Raw genomic sequence first — 11,784 nt, 5'->3', positions numbered from 1 at the left:
GGAATCACCTAGGTTCTTGCATAATGGTCTATCTTCCTAGTCTTGAAGACTTAATATATCAGTATACATACAAAATTTGTTACAATCCTGTAAAAGTATGTAGTTGATTGACCTAGTGAGGAATGTATTTCCCACTATAACTGGATTTTTCGACCAAAAAGGCTAAACAAATTGACCCGTTTATTGCAAATAAGCTATCACAACCACTACAATCAAATGTGATCTAACCTACTAGAATACTCCACAGCCAAAATACTGATTATCCATTGTCATGCGCCCAGGGTATCTATAGGTTTTATTAAAAGTTTCCCTACCCACAAATATTACTTATCATTCTATACCTTGCTGCCCAGGTCCCAATTATCAGGGCTTCACTGCAGGAGGGTACTTCCTGCAGCTCCAAAGTTGTATTCTGTTGACGTATGCTGCCCATTTGTTGGTCAAACATGTACCTAAATAGTTCTGCACCAAATACAGTGCTAATGCAGTAAGAGTGGGTAGTGATAGGATTTTAATTCAATGAAAAGTTTGTATTAACCTCCCCAGTGGTAAGCCAGAGTGTAACTCGGGGTAAAAAAAACAAGCTGAAAGCGGTAACCCCAAGTTACACTCGGGGTAGTTAAAAAAATCCTCGATCTGTCCCCCGGCGAATGCGCTGACGTTACCTGGGAGTTCCCAGTGACGTTAGTGTGTACAGCCGTCACTAGGGGCGCAGCGGGAATTTCAAATTATTTTGTATTGCATTCAATACTAAATAACTGTATTGAATGCAATACACTGGCCTACTATATCCAAAAGCAGTACATTGTTCTTCATGAAATATTATTTTAAAGTATAATAAAATAGTGTGATTATAATAAAGTTTGAAATACAAAATCATGTCAAAGTTTATTATTAAATGTATTTAAATATTTTGACAATTTTGTTTCAGAATTTATTATACTCATACTATTATATTATACTGTAAAATACAATTATTTAGAATTGACCACTTTTAGAAATATAAATCAAGACAGAAATGAACCGCCCAGGAGGATTTCAGAGGAACAAAGGGCTACTTAAACTTTGTCTGCTTAGATCCCCGCCTCAATCTTCCCCCTTGGACACAACCTCATTTTGGAGCTGCAAAAAAAACACCATATTCAAGTACAATGCAATTAGGAATGTGTCTTTTGCAAATATAAAAACAAACCCATCCACCAACCACAATGTTTTAATAAATGGTCCACAAATTTTTTAGGCAAAGAAAACATTTATTTAAAAAAATCTGAAGTGCATAGCACTTATTCAGAATTCTTTTGTTGTGGTTTAATACTCCGACATTTTCCATATACCCCATCTGAATCCCACAACATTTTGGCTTGTATTCAAAACATGCAACAATGCAATTGAGTCCCTTCTTAAAGAACAGCTCTTAGTGAAAATAGCTTTGGCTGCTTTCATAATGACGTTCTTGCACAAAAAACAAAACAAAAAAAAACAAAAGAAAAAAAACAAAAAGGATTATGCTACATAATAAATAATAAACGTAGTGTCTTTAGTCTAGTCCTGCTGCCTTCTAAAACAAATTAAAAAAAAATGACTATATACAAATGCCAAGTACTGGATAGCATTCTATTATTTCTTAACAGTTCCATTAATTTTCAAAGAACATTAACTCCAGTGTTAGTATTAAGCTAGTATTTTCTAGAGTAGTTTTGTGAAAAAGAAAAAAAAAATAATAATAGTCAAGATCACAAGACAGCTATTCAAGTTAGGACAGAGCTTCATAATATTGAGGTAGATAAATAAAGACACTTATGAAGTCCTCAAAGTGGAATGCTATCATCTTATAAAATGAGGAACCTTAGTGTTCTGGCACTTTTGGAATGAAAACCCTTCTCTTTACCTAATATCAATGCCAAGAACAATGATATCTCTTAGCCTATAGCAACCAACCACCAGATGGGTATTAAACCTCTAGAATGATTAATCTCTTTACCGAAGGCTACTACACGCTCCCACTTTTGGCCTGAGTTTTTATTTTTGTGTTTTTTTTCATAAGCCCCATTTTCTAAACACATGTGGATTTCTTCATGACAAACCCTATGGGATTTACAAACTACATTAAGAAAAAGTATAAAATAGAAAAATTTACAACTCTACATTATTTGGACTCAACAGCAATAGCTTTAGATAGTCTTCAATTAAATGATCAAAAGGTGTTCACCTCTTGAAAAACAGGGTGTATCCCAAACCCCATCTGTAACAAAGTGTGAAAGTCTAGTATAGGACTCTGAAATGCAATAGGATAGATTGCATCGGTATGGAAGGAAGACTGCAAGAGTCCACTGATAAAATACTTTTCACACGGCTGTTCAATAAAGGATACAAAAGGCAGAATTTTATATTAGTTTTGGTTTCTTTCATTTGGTTTCTAAAGAAATAACACTTGAAACTATAATCCTATACCATCAAAACTTCACCTAAAATAATAAGAGGGTTGAGTACCAAGTTCCATCTTTTACCCCCCTCCCATGGTAACATCATGCTGCATATTCATCACAAGTGGGTGGATGGTCTGAAATGCTTACATTTCAGAAGGGGCTGGATTCAGAGCAGCACAGATTTTGATCTTTGTTGGACAGAAGCAAAAATGTTAAGGACATCTAACCCAGGGCCCAACAAACTGTGATACTAGCCAACAGCTACCCAATGAGACATTGAAGCCAGACAGAACTTTCAAGGCAAGAAAACTCTTGACGTGCAATGAAGGTCAAGAATTAGGCACAAGCAAGAAAGTTGTAAGCAGCCTTGATATTCAACTCCTGGGACTTCTCCAGCCCTTCTCTAACTCTATATTAAATAAAACATCAGCAGCATGAAATAGAGTTAAAGATTATTCCCCTGAGTTAGTGTGAAATATTGCTTTAAAAACAAAAAGAGAAAAAAAATATGAAAGATATATACGAGGTATAATGGAAATATCAGAAAATGAGGATTCATAGTTAACTTGCACAAAATGCTATCAGTAACCGTACTTTAGATAAACAAGCACCACATATGAACAAGTAATAGCTGCACTGCATTGGGTTTCATTCAAATAACTGGCCAGGCAGTCATGCACATGTGACATTGCTAAAGACTAATACTGCATAAACTCCTTCATCACATAGTAAGGATGTCTTCTCAAAGACAAGTTCCCTGAAGATCATGGTGGGAAAAGCACTTGGTCAGACAGTTCTTTAGCACTGTTGAGTGGTTGGGCCTCAATTGTCTTTTAAACAGCGCTTTCTTGCGCTAGTCTCTATAGGGGAGCAAAAAATCCCCCAAAACAAAAGAAACAAAACAAGGACTGTCATTTCACAGTATGTATTTCGTAAGCAGGTCAGAGAGGATGGAGATGGCCATTATCACCTCTCGAAACACTGCGTTATGCAAGAGTAGTGTCCGTTCATTGGGAAGCTTCGGTTATAGGACACCCCCAAGCATGGTTTCACTTCAATGGGCACAGCAGCTAGAGAGACACTGGCAGCAGTCTGTATGTGTCCTCGTGGTTGGACGCTGGTGGTTAGGCTGGATGTACACGTTTGAAGAGAGAACGAAGAGGTGTGAGCGGCAGCGACAAGTTGTTGGCAGCTTGACTGCTGAGGGGCTGAGTGATGAAACTGTAGTTGGTGCTGGGACTGCAAGAATTGGGGTAGGTGTTGCTGCACATGAGCTTGTGGCGTGGCTGGTGACAGAGGAGGAAATATGCATGGTGTTGCAGAGTGGCTCAGTTGAGATTTGTGCTTGTTGGCCTCCTTTACATCATTGTCATGAGCACTAAAAATATAAGAGAGAGTAATGTTTTAATTTGCTTCTAACAATTCATGATACAAGGCAACATGGGCTTTGAAGAAGAATTGCCCACACTGCACGGTTGCAAGATCAGACTAGGTACTTAATGTTAAAAAACCTGGTTATTTTGCAGCACTGGTAATGTATTTTACTATTTTTTTTTTTTTTTTATTGTAAGTAATAAATATTCAAGCAACCACTAGAAATGGCAGAACATCTGCTTTGCTTTCAGTCTATGGGAATAGCACTTTCTTCCCCACTTTTCCTATATATAACACAATGTTATGTTAGGTCATGCAACCACTATATACATATATAAAACAATGACTCATCTTATTTTACAAAGAGCAGAAATATCCAATTTAGTCCACTTCTAAAACTTTGTATACAAGCAAATATATGTTTTGCAAGTACTATGCTTGTACTAGTAGTGAAAAGTGTACACACAAAAATGCAATAAACATATTTCTACAGTCTGATTCCTAGCCACTGTGATGGATGAGTGCAACCCATCATGCTTTTAAATGGGGTGTTGGTTGTGATGTAGTTTTCATACATTATTTTATTTGCACTGCCCTTTGATTATGAATAAAAACCCAGCAAATACTAACCTAGTCACATTAAGCTTTTGTGATTCATGTACTTGTAATATTATCCATTAAAGTACACATGCATTAATTAGGGTTACATAATGTACATGTGCCTGGAGTGCATCTCTAACCACCTCACCAAGAAAGAGCTACACAAGGGACTGTTAAGTAATTTAACGTCTAAAATCATCGGCTATTAACAAATAGGAAATGATTGCTAATCAAAGGGTAATATCATGCCAATAGAAACTGCACAGGATTGAAGGGCTGTGTAAAGCTGCGTACACACCTGCAATTTTTCTCGTTGGAAAGGATCTTTCACGATCCTTTCCAACGAGAAAAGACTGCACGATGCATGAACGATGCTGTACATACAGCACCGTTCATGCTCTATGGAGAGGGGAGAGCGACGGAGCGGCACCCTGCTGCGCGCTCTCCCCTTCCCTTTCATTAGGATCGGTCGTCGTCCATCGTCCATGGATCCGCCAGGACGGTCGTCGGACGATGGACGACGACCGACTGTACACACGGCAGATTTTCGCCCGATAATTGGCCGATACCGATTATCGGGCGAGAAAAATTTGCCGTGTGTACGCAGCTTAAGACTGCAAGATTGATCAGTGCTACAGAGAATAAAATTGCCATATTGTTTAACCCTTTTTTTTTTTTTTTTTTTTTTTTAAGACCCGTTCCTAAGGAACAAAAATAAATCATTCCTGAACTTACATCAGCAATCTCTCGATACAAGGCACAAGAATATCCCAGGCATACACGGTGAGGCGGTGAAGCCTTGTTGGCCAAGAAGGTGTAAGCCGCAGAATAATGCGAGAAGCTGCTACACAAGCTGCTGCCACAAGGGATGGGAGGTAATTCAAAAATACATGATCTAAAAAAGAAAAACAAAAAAACAAAAACAAATTCAATTACACATTGTAAAGACCACCAGCATACATTTCTGATAGACTAAGGAAATAACAGGTGATGTACCTTGCAAAGACACTTCTAGGAAATAGTCTGCATATTTTGCCATGTAGATCTTCGTCTTCTCCAGACATATCATGGGCCAGCCATCATGGAGATCAGTGTCATGGACAGCAATGGATAAGAAGTAATCTATAAAGTGGGCAGGAGTTGGGAGACACAGGTTCCAATCAAAGGTTTCTAGCAGAAGAAGCTCCATATGAAGAAGGTTTTGTTTGGTGAGCACCAGGTTCATGTTTGTCATACATCCCAGACTGTTTAATTGGTCCAGCTTTGGCACTCGATCTTCTTTGTCTTCAAATTTACCTGAAAAAGATACAACCATAAGAATGTGAGTCATGTCTCTTGTCTAAGAGATACAGAGAGCACATGCTGCAGATAAAGATAACGGAAGCACAGAGAGGTACTCAATAGATTTTTTTTCCCGGTCCCATTTAAGCTGGGAAGCTATGAATACAAATGTGACTTGAACCTGTAAGTCCAAAGCTTTTATGTCTCTCAGTTGTACTGATGTGAACAGATTAGAAAGAAAACTAGATGCATGGACAGGGAGTTCTAGGAACTTACGGTCATCATTTTTAAATTGTTTTGCTTTTATTAACTGGCAGCTACAAAACCAAAGGATAAACCTGTTTGAACATTCATAAGTCGGTCAAATTGAAAATCAATACATTATAACTGTATCCAAAAGACAAAGCTCAAATGCTATGCAGCTCTAATGGTCTACTTTAGCATTCTTGTTACAAACTGTGTTTTTCCAGGTTCACCCATCCCACTGTCCATTTGGAGTTGTTCTTTAAAAAGCAGATGTTGTAGGTTGGCCATTAATACATTGTGCAAGTCTCTCTAAATGCTTTTACTACTGTAGTACAAGTCTGAATTCCAGGGGTCATTGCATTTTTGTTCTTTGCTATAATGGAAGCCTTCACATTGCTGCTGCATAGCCTTTGTTAAAATACAAACATACTAAACTCCTATTTAGATATGACCTTGTATCAAAGTGACCTTTTGAAACCAAACTAATGAGAAGCGATGAAGCTTTAATCCTGAAGCCAGCGTTCCGCTTCTGCATTATTTATCCTAATCTGCATACATGAAAATGCATACATTGCAACCCCATGGCATTACAATACATTCATTCCGTCCATTAAAAAGGAAATTTATTCATCAGTATGAATACAGCTGATGTAGACAGGCCCACTTCGATTACATTTTGTTAAGAGTTTACTATACTGCCGTCATCAACATGCAAACTAGAGATTGGGAAAAACTGGTACTACAATGTACAGCATGTTCAGCAATCACAGCTAAAGAATAATGAGCAATTTACAATGCGGCCATAATAGATCTATTTATTGGGTATGCAATTTTACTGCCCACAGCAACTACATTGTCATTTTCTTTGGCATCCTGAAAAGGACAATTAGATTAGCTGTTCTGGACAAAAAGTGTTCTCCCTGCAGAAACTTTGATAAATAGGACTGGATTTAGTCTGTGGATGAATTGCACAATTGTTCCAGAGGGACTTGCCAGGGTTAAATGGAAGGCAGATGTCTGAACACTATTAGGAATCCTTTTGGCAGGTAAACTTTTTGTGTATTTGAGAGTGAACTTTTTCAAATTGTGTAGTTGAGTCTAAAGAAAAAAAAAAAAAAAAAAAAAAAGAAAATACATAAACCTTTGAAAATTATTCATGAAGTAGTCCACCCTTAGATAAAAGCAGAATGGTTTCGGTTATTACATAAATCTGTATGTCTGTGCAGCATTAACACTCCTGATGTTGCACTATCCTGCACTTTTCGGTTTTGCATCACTCTGTCACTCACATCAAAAGTGGTAGAAAACAAGCCTCAGGATAGTGGGAAAATTTGGAATTTTGGAAAATTGGAATTTATATCCAGTTCTCATTAACCCTTTTATTTATACTTGTTTCCTTAAATCTCATTTTTTTGTGCAATAGTGGAGCTGCACTGAAAGTTATAAATTAACCTCATTTTCTGTGGACTTAGAAGGTCTAAACAAGCTATTAGTCACCTGGTATGTGAGCCTCAAGCAGACCTTATCCTCATATCCAGACTGGCTATTTACTGACAATGGTATGTCTACTTTCTTTGAAAAGTGATAAAAAAAAAGTAAAATGCAGGGATTACTAAAATGATTATAGTTCAATGCTATACTTCCAACTTGGTGCAATATTTGGGAGATGTGCAGATGTCTGTAAGGTTTCCAAAACCTTATTATTGAATTAAAATTATTTATAAACGCAGGAAAAATTATAGTTAAAACAAATCATTAGAACACTGCAGGTAGGTAGATATTGACTCTTGATTTTCAATGCCAGATTAAGCATAGGTGGGTAAGACACCTAAATGATCAAGCAACAACAATACATTCACTGGTTCGTCCTTTATAAAGTTTAAAAACCAGCATTAATAGACTGAGCACTAAAAGGGTTAACAAGATCAAAAAGAAGTTCAAGACTAATAAAAGACACAGGAAATGCTACTGCTGATTGTAATCTAGTAAAATGTGCTGCTGAGGCAATTAGAGAGTCCAGGACTGATTTATATTACTTTTACCTGCAGATCTTTTAAAGAGCACAGTCCCCAGATCTATAGATAGAAGTTAGTGAGCAGGATTCTATACTGCCACTCACAAATCATCATGAAGTATGAGGAAGTACAGGAAGACCATGCAAACATTGCATATTCACAAGTCCCAGCTGAAGGTATCCCTGATCCCAGGAAATAGAAATTCAGCTTCAGTATGAACAAGTCCACGTTATCTCTGTCTCAGAGGCTGACTATTACATATTGGTGGAGTTAGTTTAAAATTGGGAGGGGGAGGTGCAGTGACTCAAGAATGAACAAAATTGGACTGTGTAGGATGATTGTTCTCGGTTTCAAAGGGAAAGTCATTACAATTTTCCATAAAGCGTCTATAATGCTCTATTATTTCAATCTCAACCGCTTTGGGCACATTTAACACAGAGGATGGTCAACTTTTTGTATCAATCTACTATTTGGCAAAAGTTCCAACAGGTGGTAACAGATCCCTTTAATGATTGACATATTCATTACACAGGTTCAATGGCTGATTAAATGCATGTAAAGAATGAGTGGGATGTAATTAACCACAGATCTTGTACAACTTTCATAAGTCAATAATTAAAAACAGGAGTTGCCAAATCCCTCTTCATGGGTGCCAAATGGGTCTGTAGATGAATGTGTCTAGGAGAAAGTGAACTTTATTGTTAGCCATTAAAGCAAACCTATGACAGCACATTCTTCAGTATTCTCCCTAGGTTTTTTTTTTTTTTTTTTTAAAGACAGCCTCTGTATTGTAACCCAACTTTTTAGTAACCAGACAAAAACAGCCGGGTAGTTACTGAAAAGTGCCGATTAGTGCACCCAGCTATAAAATGGCTGGGGGAACCCTTTACTTGTTTTTCCTGATTCCCCTACCCTTCATTTGGGCAGGGAACTGAAGAAATTACCAGGTACTTCTCAATATGGAGGAACTAACGGGTGTTTGTGAATAGCGCATAATGATCACATGACAGCAGGGAGGATTCAAAGCTAAATTGGAGCAGCTCAGTGTACATAGGGTCTTTGCCTTTGCTTCCGGTAACCAAATAGAGTGGCAGGGAATCGAGAAAAAAAAAGTGAATATGTCTATTTGTGAAAGAAAGGGTCACCATAATAAACATATTGCCTTGAAATAGAAACACATAAGTTTACTTTTCACGAAAGATAATAAAAATTTCTGTACAAATTCAGTGTATCTAGTTCGGCCTTAATGTAAAAAAAAATTCCAGTTGCTACTGAAATTCTACCACTTTTTGTTTTAAGGCAGTTTAGCCCAAAGCTAATATCATCTATCATGTGACAGCTGGGAAAAAGCAGAAGTTCTAAAAAGGAAAACAACTTCCTGAAGCTTTATACTGATGGACAAGAATCCACAGCAAATAAAATAGATCAACTTTTTTTGGAAAAAAAATTTGGCAATAAAATATTGACTTACTTGCTAAAAGTAAACAGGATAACGCTACAACATGGAGCTGTTGGATGGAGATATCGTATCTGTCCATGAAGAGGTCAAGCAGGTAGACAGCGAGATGGCGAGCAGTCGGACACAGCTTGAACCGATTGCTGACTATGGCGATCAAGTCTGCAAAGTAGCGTCTTAGGTTCAGCTGGGGAGATTGGCTTTTGTAGGACGGAAGCTTCAATTCCTAAGTAAACAGAGACAGCAAAATGGTAATCTGAGCTTTGCAGACAAATGCACAGAATACATTAACCTCTGTCACACAGATCTTTCTGGCATTCTAGTACAGTAATTAACACAAATGTTTCCAAACTAATGGACCTCTGCTCAGTTGCACTAAAGTTTTAATATGTGACTGCTGCAACAAAAATGTTGTCCAAACAACTTGCCAAACTACAAAAAAATAAATGTATAACCTTACTGTGACTTTTAAAAGTATTTTACAGAAAATGAGCATAGGTATCTGGATTTGTCCCATATTTGTACTAAGAGGATGAGTTGCACTGGACCGCCATCATTACGCAGCGCTGTACAAAGTCGATCTACTTCTTTACACACTGCTGTCAATCAACAGTGCGCACATACTTTTTAGGATAACAAAGGTTACATGTTCAAAGATGTTAAATATCTTGAAAAATTTTTGAAGTGTTAAAATAAAAGTGTTTGAAACCAAGCAGAAAAAAAGTAAAATAGAAGAAAATGCCCCAAAATGCCCAAATCTATTCATTTCAATGGGCGCTTTGAGCATTTTAGGTTTTTATTTGCTGACCAAATGCTGCAGCTACATTCTCTTTTCAGCCCATAAACAAAACATTTCAGAATGCTCTGGTATGAACTGGCCCATTACAATTAATAGGAATTGGGAAGGTCTGTGTACATTTTGCCAAAAAGAGTATAAATCCGTACAAATTTATAATGGAGACTTGCAGTAAAAAAACAATAAATATATATATATATATATATATATATATATATATATATATATATATATATATAAATAAAACACATTCATCCCAGATACATTTTTGGAAGAATAGATACAAAAATAAAAAAATAAAAAAAAACATCTAGTATAGCACTAAATGAATCTGCTCACTAGTGGCCAAGCACACTTTTTATTAATGATAAAAATAGACAAAAATGTTACAATATAAAATAAACATAATATAATTTTTCATAAACATGAAAAACGAATAAGCAGATCAAAACACCCAGAAAACAGTGCCTATGAAAATGAATAAATTATGGGAAAGGGGAAGTACCATTTATTATTATTACACGGTATTTATGTACCATGTAGGCCACAAATACATTTGCAATTACTTCTAGTGTCAACCAAAACTTATTGTTTGTATCTAAATGTGTCAGAATTGACAATCCTTTTCCTCTATTTATGTACTAAAGGGGTGTATCCACTCTGCACACTTATTTTAAAATGGTTTCAGCTCAGAATATAGGTCCACCTTTCATGTTCACACTACACCAAACTTTATAACAAGCACCCTCTTATTTTGAACCTAAAAAATGACACTAACTGAATTGTTAGGAGTATAACACAGGACTCTGCAGAAGAGCAATTCATCAAATTAATTAATGTGGGCAACCATGGCAACCTAATCCACTCAAATGAGTGGCAGACTAAATTAAGTGCAAGGCCTGCAGAAAACAGCACTTTATTTCCTATTCCATGTAAATAACTGTTTTTTTGGAAATATGGCCCTTTTATTTTCAGTACTTAGGAAAGCAACACAACAGAGCCAAGCTACAAAAAAGGGGACACTCATAGCAACAAAAGAGGCCCTTATGCAATTGCTGGCCACTTTGCTGTCTTAAGGGGACGTCCCCTCGCCTGCTGTTAAATAACAAAAAGGATTTAAAGCGTGAAAATCTATTTGTGGTAGCACCCCAGAGCCTGCTCAGAAAGTATTTTCAAACACATATGCCCTAAGGGAAAAGTGCAGGCTCCCTGCTACTTAACACCCAAGTGTGAAGGGAAGCATGGGGAAGTGACCAGCTGGCTTCAAACTCGGGCACAACCAGAAGACCCGAAACACAATACAACACCAAGAATCTTCATGGAAAGGAGAGCAAAGACACAAGCCAATCTCATCACCTCTGCCCCCCACTAGGCTAGAAGAATGGCTACAAAAAGGCAAGTGTGCCACAGATAAAGTATAATATAAAATAATAAATATAATTATATATAATAAAAAAAAGTATAGTAACAAAAATAAATATAACATAAAATAATAAAAAAATATAATTAAAAAAAAAATAATCACATTACTATATGCTATTAGAACACACACAATTTTGCATCTTATCCCGAATAAAGTGCAATACTTAT

General features: G+C 36.7%; 1 protein-coding gene across 1 annotated transcript in view; it reads right to left on the bottom strand.

Annotated features, from left to right (window-relative positions):
* Positions 1-1,232: 1,232 nt before the first annotated feature.
* The window catches only part of CCNJ (cyclin J), an 11,859-nt gene continuing 1,307 nt past the window's right edge, over positions 1,233-11,784 (bottom strand). The window contains exons 3-6 of the mRNA XM_072424162.1: positions 9,414-9,624; positions 5,397-5,696; positions 5,136-5,295; positions 1,233-3,804 (exon numbers count right to left, since the gene is read on the bottom strand). Coding sequence (XP_072280263.1) covers positions 3,393-3,804; positions 5,136-5,295; positions 5,397-5,696; positions 9,414-9,624 — 1,083 coding nt within the window. The 3' untranslated portion in view covers positions 1,233-3,392. The remainder of the gene's footprint in view (positions 3,805-5,135; positions 5,296-5,396; positions 5,697-9,413; positions 9,625-11,784) is intronic.

This window comes from Pyxicephalus adspersus, chromosome 10 (assembly GCF_032062135.1).
Source record: "Pyxicephalus adspersus chromosome 10, UCB_Pads_2.0, whole genome shotgun sequence".
NCBI lineage: Eukaryota > Metazoa > Chordata > Amphibia > Anura > Pyxicephalidae > Pyxicephalus > Pyxicephalus adspersus.
The sequence above is the reverse complement of the archived record's forward strand: the minus strand, read 5'-3'. Positions and strand labels throughout refer to the sequence as shown.